General features: G+C 43.3%; 1 protein-coding gene across 1 annotated transcript; it reads right to left on the bottom strand.

Annotated features, from left to right (window-relative positions):
• Positions 1–594: 594 nt before the first annotated feature.
• On the bottom strand, positions 595–10,830 carry LOC110322299 (sphingolipid delta(4)-desaturase DES1-like). The gene is made up of 3 exons (XM_021198918.1): positions 10,673–10,830; positions 5,652–6,394; positions 595–1,581 (listed from the first exon to the last, which is right to left on the bottom strand). Exons 1-3 carry the CDS (start codon positions 10,752–10,754, stop codon positions 1,447–1,449), a joined length of 960 nt encoding a protein of 319 aa, XP_021054577.1. The 5' UTR covers positions 10,755–10,830; the 3' UTR covers positions 595–1,446.
• Between the last annotated feature and the right edge of the window lie 5,527 nt (positions 10,831–16,357).

The raw sequence follows: 16,357 nt of genomic DNA, 5'->3' as shown, positions 1-16,357 counted from the left end.
GGAACAGCTTCTTGGTGTTATGGAGGTGAAATTCTTGTGGGGCAGTTTCTGAACATCACTGCTCTTTGTCAGGAGGCTGGAGTGCCATCCAGTGTCAAGAGGATGGAGTGCCATCCAGTTCCCTGAGGAAGGCAGTAAAGGGGGATGGAGTTGGTGATCAAAGCCAAAAGCTGTTTCCTTTTTGGCAATTTAACTCTCTCTATCTCTGGGGCCAGAAGATGATGGCTTCTGGTGATTTTACTTGTTCTTGCTAATTCTGGGGCCCAAAGCAGCTGGCTTCTGTCGATTAAGTCCTGCTGATAGCAGTAGGGGAAAAGAAACTTAAGTTACTTGGGTTCTATTCTCTCTGACTCAGGCCCCTCACTGGCCAGGCCAGAGGCTTGGAGTTCCTTAACTCTTCATGAGCCAGAGACAAAAGGAGAGAAGTAGAGGGGAGAGGAGGGGAGGGGAGGGGAGGGGAGAGAAGAGGAGGAAAAGGCACATATATATACACATACTGGATGAAGCTGAAAAAGTTTGCACTACCATTTTATTGTTGTTCTTAGTTTTTATACTTTCTCAGGAAAATTAATCACATGGTTTCTGAGCATTTTTACATTCCATAAGTTCACAGAGCAATAAGGCTTAAGGAATTACAACAGAATCGATGACATGTCTTTCCATTTGGCTAGTACCCGACTAAACATTCATTATCTATTGCTAGATCCATAAGCTCATTAAAAGTTTAAAACAATAATTTTTATGTCATAAGTTAGCACAGAATTTGTCAAGAGACAAATCATCTGCCTTGTGTCTTACTATTCTGAAATCTCAGATAAGACTGGTATCAGTCCATCATTTATGTTTTGTCCTTTCACCTACAATCAATTTCCCATTCCCAGTTTATGACCCTTAGTTACCAGATAGTGGCTTCATTCCTGACCTAGAAGGAATCTGTTCCGAGCCTGTTTTCTTTCTCTAATGCAATTAGCCTGTGACACAAGAAGGTCTACATAGCTCTATTTGCAGCATTTGTTCCGTAGGGGGCTTGATATTATTTATATCAATTTAGGAGTTCTATAAACAGAAATATGAAGTCATCAGTTCATCTACACAGCATAACTACATGAAAGTACCATCTTCATATTGATTCTGCAGGAAATCTGCCCAATAGAGTTGGCAGATGCCCAGGAATCATTAGGCTATGTAAGAGTGGCAGGAAAGGCATATTGGTAGCAACAAGCAATCCTGGGATGAAGTGGCTGAGGACCCTGCATCTCAGAGTACATCTGTTACAGCCGTGCAAAACAGTGGCTCATCACCAGAAAACTCACTTGCTTGCCACAGCCTTTCCTAGATGGCTTCTAACAGCTCTTAATTTTAACAAGGAAAAAAAAATTCCACATTATCAGCAATTAAAAATCTTTGCAGCTTTTGCTTTGACTCTGACAGTGCTTGCTCTAAAAGCTATTTCCTTTTTGGATGCCTCTTCATCCGTGAATAGGAACTTATTGTGTTATCCATCACAAAATCATACAGTACTTTGACCCAGGAGATGTGATGGGGGAGTTTGTCATAGTATTCAGCTGCTATTTTCCTCACCTGGAAGTTAAAAAAAAACAAAACAAAACAAAACACAGTGAGTGTTACTGAGGCCTCAAGATGACAGGTGAGTGTCTGACACAGGCAGAGGGACAAATAACCAAACCAGCTAACGTGCAATGACTTTGTTCATGGTCCTTCAGACCACTGCTCTTCTTCATGAATAAAGACAGTCTACAGACCACATGCACATAAACAGCTCTGTCACACACTGGACTTAGGGCAAAGCCAGCAGCATTCAGTTCGCCCAGCAACTAGAACAGAAAGCCATTAATGTGTGTCTACACTACAGTGGTAAGGGAGAGATGCTCTCCTTCCACCCCTGTCCCTTGCCACCTGCAGCAGATGGAAGAGATGGCCCTGGGGTCATGAGAACTGGCAGAGCTAGTCCTGTCCTTCACTGTCTACAGCACTTGGGTGAGAGGGCTCTGCACCTCACCTGGGCAGCACAGTAGAGCTGACCCTGGTGGAATGGATACCAGTGAGTATGGGGCACCTGGTCCTATGATAGTGTAGCATAAGGCCTTGAAGCAGACTAATGACCCATTGTGATAAACATTTGCAAGCAAAGAAGTGTGGGCAAAACAGTCCCACACTGTGGGATACATTGTGACACACTACAGCTTCCAGAAGGAGATTTTTTTTTCTTCTATGGGGAGGTTGCAAAGGCAGAGCATGGATTTCAAGGGATGGGAACATGAGTGAGATTGGAGTGCATGATGTGAAATTCACAAAGAATCAATAAAAAGTTAAATAAAGAGAGCCATTAGTATCCTAAAACTGTAAAATGACAGAACCAGTCAGAGCCTGGATAAACATTGAAGATATTAATTAAGACTGAAATTATATTAGCAACCAGGATGGTGCAAATGATGATAAGTTATAAACATATAAATGACATATGGTAAAAATGAATAAATTCTTGGGGTTGGTGAGATGGCTCAGTGGGTAAGAGCACTGACTGCTCTTCTGAAGGTCCTGAGTTTAAATCCCAGCAACCACATAGTGGCTCACAACCACCTGTAATGAGATCTGATGCCTTCTTCTGGTGTGTCTGAAGTCAGCTACAGTGTACTTATATATAATGATAAATAAATCTTAAAAAAAAAAAAAAAGAAAGAAAAGCCAGGCATGGTTGCGCATGCCTTTAATCCCAGCACTCGGGAGGCAGAGGCAGGTGGATTTCTGAGTTTGAGGCCAGCCTGGTCTACAAAGTGAGTTCCAGGACAGCCAGGGCTATACAGGGAAACCCTGTCTCGAAAATAACAAAAAAAAAAAAACAACAGCAACAACAACAAAAAAAGAATAAATTCTCAACATTATGTATGGATTAAAAATCTTAAAGAATTTACAAGCAATTTGTCCAATACAAGTCAGAGTCTGCCATAAACTCTGGATGTCTATGTATTTTATAAAGTTGTAAGAACATAGGAAATGCTTGTTTAAGGGTGAACTATGAGATCACTGAGCAGTTAAAGGACTTACTGCCATTTCTGAAGATCTGAGTCCAATCCCCAGAGTCCACATGATGGAAGAAGAGAACCAACTCCAAAAAACTGTCCTTTGGCTCCCCCCCCACACACCATGAAATATGCACACACACACACACACACACACACACACACACACACACACACAATGTAAATATTTCAGGAGTTTTATGAACAGTAAATTTAACTAAAACTGAGTTATTAAAAAATTTTTTAAATTTGGAATTGAAAAAATTTTAATTGATATTGTATTGTATAAAAATGTTCTGTAATTGATTATTGGTACTTCAAATTTTGTGTATGACTTATATACACCCTGACAACACACACACACACACACACACACACACACACACACACACACACACACAAATGTGTGTAGATACATATATTTTGGTTTTTTTCAAGACAGAGTTTCTCTGTGTAGCCTAGTTGTCTTGAAACTAGCTCTGTAGACCAGACTAACCTTGAACTTGGAGACCCACCTACCTCTGCCTCCCAGGTACTGGAATTGAAAGTGTATGCCATCATACCCACCATTGTATATGAGTTACACTTCAGTAAAGCTACTACAAGTCCTAAGAGTTGGAGGTGGAGCTCAGTGATACCATGCTTGCCTAGCATTCCTGAGGCCATGCTTTCATCCCTAGTAACACTAACAAGCAAGTGAACACTTTATTGTTGCATCCCCAGCAATCATTTCATAGCTGCACAAATGTCATTAATATAGTTAACTGTAATAAATACCAGGAAATTATTAAGAAACAAAGTACAACGTTCCTAGATATAAACCATAGATAGAACAAGGCAATCTGAACTAGTGAAATCTAAGGTTGTTTGTAAGATTAGCTCAGGAAAAGAAGAAAGCATAAAGAAAGAGGGACTTGAATAGCTGTGGGCGTACCATGGACCTTAAGTCAAGATGTCTAAACTGAACTAAAGTTTCAGTATTCAGAGGGCTACAGAAAGTTACGCATACTTTTCCATGTAGCTTATGTTGGAAAAAAAAGTTGTGTTTTCAAAATATTACCAACTTTGTCTTTTGGGTAGACCTAGTTAAAAAATAAAAATAAAAATTCTAGGCTAGAGAGATGGCTCAGCAGTTAAGAGCACTTTCCATTCTTGTAGAGGGTATGAGCTCAGTTCTCAGCACCCACATGACAGCTCACAAGGGCCTGGAACTCCAGTTCCAAGGTATATGACACCTCCCCTGCTTTCCCTGAACACCTAACATGCATGTGGCCCACACGTATACATGCAGGCATTCACACATGCACAACAAAAAAATCCTTAAAAAAATAAAAATTCATTTGCCCAGTCATAGCAGAGATCAACAAAAGCCACACTGGAGATTCAGGACAGATCGATACCAAGGCATTGGAGGCCAGTGTCACATTGCACATGCTCAGGGTTGAGGTCATACAGGTACCTGCTTCTTTCCTCAAGCCGTTTATTGTGAAAATGTAAATCCCACTGAACAGCTGACAGAACCATCAAACAGCTCTCATGCACCGTTCGCCAGCTTGAAGGTGTGATGCAGGAGCCTGTGACAGTGTGCTGTAATGCAGTTACCCTCCATAATGTCAGTCTGCATAAGACACAGCCGCCGTCTTTCTTCTCCTTGTGGAACCCATTGAAATGAGCATTGAGATGGCATGCATGAGTTCCAGAGAAGTTAACATTGTTATTTCATCCCTCAGTATCTCAATATGTGTTTCCAAAAGGTGTCAGTCTGCAAAGCACAGAACGCTGAAGCACCATACGTTATGCATGTCTGTGTAAGGGAGAGATGATGGTCCATGCTAGGAACTTAGTAGAGCATTGCAAACACATGCCTACCCATTTTTTTTTTTTTCAGAACACTTACGCAGGATTTCCTGGTTCTCATGGACAAATCAACTAGCACCACGTGACTGTGTACTGCACTGTCACAAGGTAGTAACAGCGTTTCATAAGCCAGCACACCATCTTAAGAAAGCCCACCAGTTTAAGAGCTCCTCTACCTTAGGTTGCTGCTCATGTCACAGGAGGATTTGATTTCTAATTCTGAGTTTGTGATGTTTGAATGAAAATGGCCCCCATATGAAGGGTTAGGAAGGGTGGCTGTGTTTTAGAAGGTGTGTCACTGGGTGTGTGTGTAGGGGGGGATTTGAGGTTTCAAAAGCACATGCCAGGTCCTGTCTCACTCAGTACCACACCTCCTTGCCTGCTACCATGCTCCCTGCCATGATGATCATGAAGTTGTACCAAGACCCCTAATTAAATGCTTTCTTTCCTAAGTTGCCTTGGTCATGGTGTCTCTTCCCAGCAATAGGACAGTAGCTAGGACAGAGTTATTTACTGCCTAACAGATTTTACACATCTGCCGATACTTCTGAACCATGAACGTAAGAATCTAAAAGACTGTACCCTTGGTCAAACTAGCCTGTCGGATAGCAGATGATATTATACTTTGATTTTCATTTTGATGAGCAGCTTTGGCTACTAAAATGTACTAAACATTAAACAATGAGCAAGTGAAGATTAATTTGGATTAGGTAGCTATTAGAAATGAAAATATTTACCAAATATTTTACTTACCAAGGGCAGGTCTTTTCCAGGAATGTTGGGGAAGTCATGGTGTTCGTTATGATAGCCCACATTGAAGGTGAGTAAGTTCAGAGGCCCATAATAGGAGAATGTTTCCTGTTCTTTTAAGAACATGTAATGGTCTCCTATAAGATTGCCAGATATTGGGTGCAAACCCAGACCAAGCATGGAGGCTACCAGCATGTAGACTAAAGATTTAATTCCAAAGACATAGTAAACTATAATGTCAAAGGTGATCTGAACCACAGCATTGATGATTTCCAGATAAGAAATCGGTTTGCGGTTGATAAATAGAAGTCGAAAAATAATAAAGAGAGGTTGAAAAGCAATCCAGACAAGTTTCCTGTAAGTGGTGTGGAAGAACCAGCCCTCGAGATCGTGAGGAACACCCATGTCGACACCATCAACTCCAAGGAATCGATGGTGATCCATGTGGTATCTCTTAAAGGAAATCGAGTATGGAATCCCAACCGGGAGGTTAGCAAATATTCCAAACCAGCGGTTCCACAGTGCTTTGCGGTGGCCAAAGGGGAAATTATGAGAGATCTCATGAGAACCTGTAATTAGTGAGTAGTTAATAGAGCCACCAAATACATAGGCACAAAATATGACCCATTTCCACTCCAAGTCTTTGACTAAGTAAATCGAAGCCAGCTGGATAAGAATTATCACGGTTACGATCCAGATCAGGTTAGGGTCTGGTTTCATCAAGGATTTTATCTCTGGATATTTTGCTGTAAGAAAAGAAAACACAAGAACAGTTAGGTGGAGATTAGTGTAATTATAATTACCATCAAGTATATTTAGGTGACATTGAAGAAATTATAGTTAAAGGAGTTGGGAGATGGTTTGATGGGTACGAGAATTCGGGTCACCATGCCTGCATCACAAGCACTGTATTGACTGAGCTATGTCTCTAAGGCCGCCTCATTCTTAAGAAAAGGAGGAAAGAATAGTGAGGAAAACCACTATTTTTCTTAAAATTAAGTTTTAGAAAATCCATATTGTCCTCTATAGTAAGTGTATAGTTTATGACCCCCATAGCAGGGAGCAAGCAAGCCTTTTCTCTGTTTATGTTTCTATGATGACTAAGGATGCTGGAGAATTTTTCATATACATCTTTGCCATTCGTATTTCATTACTGAGAAGTGACTCTTCAGACCACTAACTTCTTTTACACTTGGATTACTTGTGGGTTTGTAGTTTTTTAGAAATCCTTATGTGTTCTGGATAGTAGCTTTCAGTCCAATGACAAGCTGGCAAGCATTTTCTCCCATTCTGGATATTTTCGCCCCACTGCTGTTATCCACTTTGCTCTGCAGACATCACCGTTGGCAGAAGCCCATTCATGAATCTGGCTTGTTTGCCTTTGGGCTGTCCGCTCATTGCTGATATCTTGCATGTGCTTTATTCCAGCGGTTTCAAGTCTTAAATTGAGCTATTTGGTACATTTTGAGCTGACTTTTGTACAGTTTGATGAGAGTACATTTTCAGTGTGGTGGGTGTAGATCATTTTGTGTGTCTTCAGGTTTTTTTTTTCAGTCTGTTGTCTATTACTTCATTAGTAAAGATTATTATGAGCAATCTGATTTTTTTTCTTCTTTTTAAGACAGGATGTCTTTTGTAGCCTTGGCAGTCCTATGACTCTCTCTATAGATCAGGGTTGGCCTCGAACTCAGAGACCTGCCTGCCTCTGCCTCCAGTGCTGGCGTCACAGGCGCATGTGTCCACCGCCTCTCACTATTTAACTCTTGAATCTACTGTAGGGTGGGGTCTGATTTTAGTTTCCCTTCCTTCAATGTTTATTTTTGGGATTCAGAAAAGGTACACATTTTAAAAGGATGAGAGTTCTTTGTTTTGCCTAGTCTGGGCTCAAACTTGTGGGCTCTTCATAGTTCTCCTGCCTCAGCTAAGTGAGTATACAGGAGTGCCCCGTCACACTCAGCAAACAGGCTAAGTATTCTGTGTGTGTTTGTGCATTACTAGGTTACTAATTTGTTGGCAGCTCTGGAGGTTTGAATGAGAAGATACCCCCATAGGCTCGCATATTTCCACGCTTAGTCCCTGTTGATGAACTGATTGAAAACTATGTAGCCTTGTTGGAGTAGGTGTGCCCTTGTTGGAAGAGGTGTGTTGCTAAGGGTGGGCTTTGAGGTTTGGAAATCTCACATCAGGCACAGCATTGGTTTCTGCCTGCTGCCTGCAGGTCAGGATGCAAGCTCTCAGCTTCTGCCTGCCTGCCTGCCGCCATGCTTCCCACCATGGTGCTAGTGGACTAACCCCAAAGCTGGAAGCAAGTCCCCAGTGAAATGCTTTCTTTTATGAGAGTTGCCTTGGGCAACTTCACAGCAACAGAACAGTGTCTAAGACATCAGTTATCTCTCTTATCATATTAATTTCATTTATGTGTATGTGTGTTTTTGTCTGTGAAGTTGTGTGTGGGGCCCATGGAAGTCAGAAGAGGGTCTTGGATCCCAAGGAGCTGGAGTTGTTGAGCCACCTGATTTAGGTGCTGAGAATTGAGTCCAGCAGAGCGCACTCTTCACTGCTTTATCAGTTCAAATAGCCTTTAGGTAGAGTCTCTTTTCTTACACACAGACTGCTATGGACAAACAGAATTTGTGTCTCTCCCCCTTCCTCTGCATGTCTGCACTTTCTGAAACGTGTTAGGCTTATCCTGCATAAGCAGCGAGTATCCTCTTTTCCAGCAGGAACCATGGAGGTCACCAGAGGAACAGAAGGTTTCTGCTGTGCCAGAAACTCTTGGACAAACACAAAGGAATCTCCACAGAGTTTAAGATAAAACCCCCGAGGAAGAGGCTTGCCCTAAAGACACTTTGAAAGGCAAGGAGGGAGCTTATCTGTGAAAGACAGATTAAGACAAATATATAGAGAACTGGCATTGGTATGGTTAGGCTGGTAAGAATGGCTGGAAACTCCTATACCTGCAGAACCATCAGAGCCCAAGGCACCAAGGCTATAGGCTCCACAATGTTCTGCAGCTTCTCTGCTTCTGCCAGGTCTTCAACGACAGACACCTTTGTTAAATTCAACAGACTTCAGTCCACATGCTAGGAATTGGGGAACGCACATGGAAGTACCCCAGCCAGAAGTTGGTAAATGAGCCAATCTACAAACCTGGTTAGGGCAGAATCAATAAGAAGAGAATTGCCTCGACAGATAATTCTTTGCTTGATCTCTTGGGAAATACAGCATCATCTACATGAAGAATATAATTCCTGGGATCTATACAATTCAAGGAAGCAAACAACCTCCCATGGCCCAAATATCTTCTCCAAGAGGCGGAATGAAGGAAAAATGAAAAAGACCACACATTCACTAGAAGATGGAGATGCGGTCAACGGAGAAGACCAGACAGACCGGCTTGTGTGAAGGGTGGAGGAGGGGTCACCTGGAGTATTTCTGTAAGCAGGTCAGATAATAAACAGTGACTGCTTGTTGGGGGGGAGGGAGGGTAGAAACAGAAAAGGCAAAGAAAAGGTGAGGGGAGAGAGAATGGGGTAGGAGAGCCAGAGCTAGAGAGAGGGGAAGGGGAAGAGGAGGAGGAGAGGAGAGGTAATAAGAGAGAACAGGAATTGGCACCCTGGCCTTCTTCCCGGATGCAGAGCAGGTGCTCTGGGTCCTTTTCTTACTCAGTGCAATGCTGGCTGCTCGAACATTCAACTGTCCAGTACACCCTGCCCCGCCTCCGTGAACTCTCTGCCCAGCGAGCGTCTCACTCTCAGTTTCTGCAGCTCCCGTTGCTGGGAAGCAGCTTTGTTCCTTTTCTGGTGTCCTATTACCTTGCCTTACATAAAATTTTAGTTTATTTTGAGATTTTTGAGCATGTTTGGTTGATCAGGCATCTCTGTCAGTTTTATAACGTGGACTTCTTAGAAAGCAACAGAAGTTTCAGAAATATGCGATCATGTTGATGTAACTCAAGCAATGGCCCTGGTTTTCTCCCCACGGCCATTCATCTCTGTTTCCAGAAAGGGAATCCCGAGCAGCATGCATTCCTCCTGGAAAATGGTTGAATTTCCACTGAAAAATGTAAAGTCCTTTCTGCTTTTCAAACAGGATGGTGCTAGATTTGTGGGGAAAGTCTCCCTCTTGTGACAAGAATCGATTACAACTTCCTGTTTCTTTGATGAGAACACCGAATTCCATTGTTTGAGGGTGAGTTTTCATGTGGGTGGACATCACACTACTAATTATTATCAATAATTATTTTTGTTTTTATGCAATATGTAGATAGCACAGATAAGATTGTCGTAGATCATTTCCTATCAAGTATGCATAAGTGATTTGCAACATGCTCAAATCAAGGGCTCTCTCTCACACACTCAAGCTCTCCTGTGTAAACAAACTGGGACTAGAACTCACAACAAACCACAAGGATCCTGAGTGCTGGGATGAAAGGTGGCTGCCCTTTCCCCAGGCTAACCCAAAGTCTCTTAAAGGACTGACCTTATTAAGCAACTTAATAAGTTTCAATTCTGTCAGGAGGGCAGGTGTGAGCACAGCAGGATCTGACTTCTCTAACAAGTCCCGGAACCACAGGGTAGGTGCTGGACCCTGCTAGTGCTGTCTTTTGCTTAGGACCACAAGAGCGTGGCTCCAGTGGACCTGGGGCCCCTCACCATCATGCCATTTGCTTCCTATGCTCGCTGCCTGTCTTTGTGCTTCTCCTGGAGCTGTTTCAGGGGCCACTGAATCACAACCCATCCGTGGCCTCAGGAATCTTGCTGTAGATAGCCCAACCGAAGGAACCCTTAGCTCTAAAGCCACCAGAGGCAAGATGAGTCACAGTCCAGCCCACACTTCCTAATGAAAAGCCAGTGCAGCACAGGGGCAGGGAGACCCTGTCCTAGGTGTCCACGCTGTGTACTATAAGCCTCCTGAGGGCTTCTGGCCTGGGCCATCCCTACCAAGCCTTGGCAATAGACAGCTGGGGTGTCAGCATCAGTCTTAGGTATTCCCCCCCCACACACACACACAGGCAATCTCACCCAATATCTCCCGACGTCGATCATTATGCAGGCGATCATTGTAGACCCACTCAGCATCTTCCAGTGATGCATGTTCCCTCATGGCTGGTGTGCACACCTGCCCTAAGATCTGCTCCAGGTGCAACTCCGTGAGGGTGACGGGATCAATAGCAGCTGTGGCCTGCATCTCTTATCCCCTTCACAGGCTGAGTAATACCTTTGAGGAGGTGCTAAACCCCACCCAGTCTCTAGCCCGGCCTGGTCAGCTGACTCTGCAGGCTGTGCCTCCAGGTTCTGAGGTTTGGATGCGCCCTCCTGCAGTCTATGGGTACCACTGCCCCTGCTCGTAGAGGCCGGGCCTCTGCCCTAGCATGGCTGCAGTCATTTTGTTTCATGCCTGCCAGCTTTTTCATAGTGTAGCTGTAAAATGCCTGCCAGTTGTTGGCACAGAAAAATAATTTGACTCAGAGCCTGGCTGTGCTGACCACGTCCCCTGTTACAGCCCTGGCTGTCCTGGAACTCACTCTGTAGACCAGGCTGGCCTCGACCTCAGAGATCCACCTGCCTCTGCCTCCCAAGTGCTGGGATTAAAGGTGTGTGCCACCACTGTTGGTCGAGGTTTGTTAATCTTAAAAGAAAAAATAATTCACAAAGTTTTTTATAGCACCCTTTGTATTAGAGGTCAATATGTCTGCATTGGCTTGAAACAGGACTGACTACCAGGCAGCATTTCCAGTGGTTTTTGTTGTTGTTTTGTTTTGTTTTTGGATGTGGTTTTATCCTTTATAAACTGATATAAAAAAATGTTCACCTCAGCGTGCCCCCACCCCGAATTCTGAACTACGGCCCTGATGGATCAGTCTTAGCATATTCATTCAATAAACCAACCCTGTTGGACTGAGATGGGTGTTCGTGTGTTTTGTGGGGTGATTCCCCAGACCCCAAGATTTGGTGCATTGGCTGGGAAGCCCCCTACCCTGGAACATCCCTCAGTTACTGACAGTGAATGCCACGAAGCCAGCTGGCCCTCCATGAGGAGGAAAGTTTTTTTTTTTGTTTGTTTGTTTTTGTTTTTGTTTTGTTTTGTTTTTGTACCTTCCCAGGTCTTTTTCTTAGTTTGGTCTTGTTTCTGGTACCTTTTGGTGACTCAAATAAAGACAGTTGGACACAGTAATGCTCATGGGTCAGGAGGACAGAGGATGCTCCGAGTCTCCTCTTGGCTAGGAAGGTGGTCAGAGTACAATCCACCCCTTTGGACAGGGTTTCGTCTTTACACCTAAAAATAAATACACTTAATCCTTGAAATTATATATAAATAGAAAGGAGAAAATAGGTGTAGTTTATCCACTAAGATAATTTAGTTTTAAATTTTCAAAAGGATTTTTTAAAATTTCAATTGAAAGATAATACTTTTTTTGTTGTCAGAACATTTTGCCCTAGGAAAGACAAAACCTGCCAAAAAAGGGATGTCCCTTCCCCAGAGGTAAGCAGTTGGGACAGGGTTTTGGTTTTATCTTTCCAGGAGAATAAAAGCATCCAACTAAGAAATATGGAGACCACAGGGCAACTGAAACATCTAAAGAAAAAGGCCAGGCCATCAAGAGAAAATGTCCCAAGGAAAAGAGTAAACTGGCGAAGTGGTGTTGCTGCCCTCTACAGACGTAAGTGGCAACTGCTCTTCATGTGGTCCCAATTCAATTAACGAAAGCTGGCTTTGGGTTTGGAGAGTGGCTCTCTCCTTGTCTAAACCCATGCATGCTTGTTAAAGGAAAATCTAAAATCTTTGTCTCATATCAGAAGAACCACCTGGTATGAGACAGAGGAAAACAAAGAGAAAGGCTAGTTGATTGCCAGTAATATAGTGCTCTCTTAGTTGTCATCTGACTCTTCAAAACTTTCTTAAGATAGAAGTATCTAAACATGTGTATGATTATTACACACATATAAACTTTCTATCGTGATGCTAGTGTTCATACAGAATATTAACTAATTCTAGAAATAAGCTTCATCCAGCTTCCTGTATGTGTTTCAGGTTTGAGTCTGAAGCAGGTAACCAGGGACGGCTGAATATGAAATTTAAAATGTTTAGGTTTTCTACCATTCCCAACAGTAAACTTTGAGGTCCCAAGAAGATGAAGGGGCCCTGCAACAACGAATCCACCTGGATTGTGGTAACACCAACCACTGGGCAAAAGTGCCCCAGGCCTCTTCTGCCACCAGGTTCTGCATAAACAGTGGACACTTTTGGGTTCACTACTGTGTTCTACCTAGCCACGACTGCTACTGAGCTGACAAACACCACCCAAAGATCAGCTTTGGACTACAGACTGCTCAGGACATTCAAACTGTTGAGTTCATATGGGGCTGACACGAACACTTTACAGAACTTTGAATTCAAAATACTTCATCCTAAGGCTGCCGAATGTAACCATGTTGGGCTTGGTGGAAAGGTTGGCAGAAATAGCTTCATTATTGTAAATAGTTTTACTGTGTTAGAGTAAAAATCTTTCCTTTCTATTTAGACGAGAAGAATATAGGAATGATAGGAGTAAAAGGAAGACGATGTGGAGTCACGTGACTGCAGACTGAGACTTCTGAAACAACCTGAACACTTCCTGGGTTCAAACCCAGGACAAGTCTCACTCAGCACCTGTGGCTCCTTTTGGACTCGGCTCCTCTCTCATTCTCCTTCCCCCCTCTCCTCTCATGGTCTGGTTTAGCCTGCCAGCCCCATCCAACCTGGACCGTTCCCCCTGCCTGCTTCCTCCCTTATAGCCACCATGAAGCCATTCTCCACGCTTCAGGGATGGTCAATGTCCCCCCTTCATCTCATCTTTCATTCACTGAGAACCCAATCAATGGCCTGGTGGTGAAGATTGATGACTGAATTGTATTAAAATGCTATAGGGGTACCAGTGAATATGGTTGGTATAATGACTGAGTCTCTGCATTTGTGAAGTCAAGTATACCAGAGAAATCTGGCTTGTCCAACAAAGCCATTCCCTTAGTAATCTGTTGACCCAATTGGATGGCCATTATCACCACGTTTTCCCTCCTAGATTTTAGTTTAGTTTAGTTCATTGGTGGGAACACGTGTGCACAGGCCTGTGGAGTTCAGAGTTCAATGTTCAGTGTCCTTTCCTGTGACTTTCCACCTTGGTTTTCTGAACCAGGCCTCTGACCGAACCTGGAACTAGTGTGCCAGACTAGCTGTGAAGTCCTGCCTGTCTCCCCGTCCTCTCGTGCTGGGATTGCTTTCAACACAGGAAACCACACCTATGAGTGTTATGTGTCCACATTCATCTTACCCACTGAGCCACTTCCCCAAGTCACTAGATTTTAACTGTCATATAATGTATGGGGTGGTGGCAGCATAGGTTTTGAAACTACATAGGGCACCATAAGAGGGCAAGCTTTAAGTGAGGAATGAAGGGAGGGGAGATGAGTGAATGATGGGACACATGTGACAGGAACACAGAAGGGACTACTTGGGGTGTGTGTGAGAGAATGAGACTGTTGGGGTGAGACGTGGAAAGGGGAGAGGGGAGAAAAGGAACAGATGCTAATGCAAAACTCAATGTGACCTATCCCTGCTGTAGAATCCTGGAGAGCTACTGGATGAGAAAGGGCTTTGTTGACTGATTGATTGAGGAAAGGTCTTACCACACAGCCCAGGCTAGCTGCTAAGGGAAATAACGATGTGAATGCAGTATTATAGCATGCTGACTTTTTGATATATAAAAAAAGAAAGAACAAAATACTGTGCTAGTGTCTTTTTGCTCATATATGGATAAAGAAACAACCCAACTCACACAATAACTAAAAACAAGCATTTTATTTTTCAGTTGAGCTATGCAAGGAGGAACAATGGTTCTAAATAAAGCTTTAACATGATATGAGGTTTCCAGTCTTGATTGTGGTAGTGACAGAAATGCTAATGTGGTCAAACATAACTAAAATAGTGCAGAAATGTGGCTCGGGGTACAGTAGAGTCCAGGGACAATACTCAACACCAATATAAACACATAAGCAAATTCTGTACACTGAAGATGGGTACTCTATTATTCAGGGTTCTCTAGAGGAACAGAGCCAATAAAGTGTGTGTGTGTGTGTGTGTGTGTGTAGAAAAGAGATTTATTAGAGTGCTTTACAGAATGTGGTCCCACTAGTCCAACAATGACTGTCTATGCCAATGGAAGGACCAAGAATCCAGTAGCTGTTCAGTCAAAGAAGAAAGAAGCTGGATGTCTTGGCTTGTCTTCAGTGCATGCTGGAATCCTGAAGAAGTAGGGTTTGTTTGTTTTTTTGTTTGTTTGTTTTTCAAGACAGGGTTTCTCTGTATATCCCTGGCTGTCCTGATACTCACTTTGTAGAACAGATTGGCCTCGAACTCAGAAATCCACCTGTCTCTGCCTCCCAAGTGCTGGGATTAAAGGCGTGTGCCACCACGCCCAGCTAAGAAGTAGGTTTTAATGCCAGTGATAACAGCTTTGCTATCAGCGGTGAAAGCAAGAATCAAAAGAGGTCCTTCTTCCTATCTTCTATATAGGCTGCCAGCATAAGATGTGTCCCAGATTAGAGATGGATCTTTCCACCTCAAAAGATCTGTATTAAAAGTGGGTCCTCCCACTTCAAATTATTTCATTAAGAAAATAAGTCCCTCTCCCCCAACGCTGGGGAGGCAGAGGCAGGCACGTCTCTCTGAGTCCAAGTCCAGCTAGTTTTGTGCAGTAACTTCCAGGACAACTAGAGCTACATAGTGAGACCTTGTCTCCACAACAACAACCACCGCCAAGCCAGGGGTAGTCACACACATTTACTCCCGCAGCTGGGACGCAGAGGCAGAGGCCAGCCTGCTCTATGGAGAGTTCTAGGACAGCCAGGGCTACACAGAGAAACCCTGTCTCAAAACAAGCAAGAGAACAAAAACCACATCACCACCACCAAACAAAGCCTCACTAGATACCAAGCCTGCAGCTTCCTTGGCCTTGTCCTTTCCGTCTACCAGAACTGAGGGTGTTGAATTATGTAGCATTTTTTAGAGTAGCTTTAATGGGTAAAGACATTTATGTTGGGGTCCAGGAGTCACCCCGGAAATCTCAGGGGCACCAATCTTAGTTAAACAGGGATAGTTTGTTGAATGTACACCCCAAGACTGATTGGCCAGAGCAACAGCTCAAAGCTGTGTGCTGGACATTCCTCGGGGCTGGTTTATAAAGGATAAAACTCCAAAAACCACAATGAGTGAGCTCATACACAAGTGTTGGAAGTGCTGCCCGGTGGTTAGCCCTGACTCAAGCCAATTTAAACATAACAGTTCTTACTAACCTTTTGTTTGATGGGTCCTACATGAAGCTTATAGTTATGGAATTTCTTAATATTAACAAAGCTCATAACATACAGAACATAACAAGGTATGTAGTCAGCATGACCCTGCTCTGAGTCAAGTTATTTTTCTGCATTAATAACTGGCAGGCATATTACAGCAACAATATGAAATAGCTGGCAGTCGTGGGACAAAATGGCTACAGCTATGCTAGGTGGGTAGGCTTCAACAATTAGCAAAAAAAAAAAAACCAACTCATAAATTATGTGTATACAAAGCAGTACGCACTTGCAACAGCTGAACCTTGGGTTTCAACAACAGTGACTAAGAAAGAGATGGAGAAACAGTGCACTTTCAGAAGATTGATGACTAGGTTTTGA

Source organism: Mus pahari, chromosome 5 (assembly GCF_900095145.1).
Source record: "Mus pahari chromosome 5, PAHARI_EIJ_v1.1, whole genome shotgun sequence".
In the NCBI taxonomy this organism is placed as follows: Eukaryota; Metazoa; Chordata; class Mammalia; order Rodentia; family Muridae; genus Mus; species Mus pahari.
The sequence above is the reverse complement of the archived record's forward strand: the minus strand, read 5'-3'. Positions and strand labels throughout refer to the sequence as shown.

What these genes read in the sequence shown, in the direction of transcription:
- LOC110322299 (XM_021198918.1), bottom strand. Translation starts at nt 10,754, where the DNA reads ATGAGGGAACATGCATCACTGGAAGATGCTGAGTGGGTCTACAATGAT. An exon ending in TCGACGTCGGGAGATATTGG is followed by an intron (nt 6,395 to 10,672) that starts GTGAGATTGCCT and finishes CTTTTCTTACAG; the next exon opens with CAAAATATCCAGAGATAAAA. An exon ending in CTGGAAAAGACCTGCCCTTG is followed by an intron (nt 1,582 to 5,651) that starts GTAAGTAAAATA and finishes TTTAACTTCCAG; the next exon opens with GTGAGGAAAATAGCAGCTGA.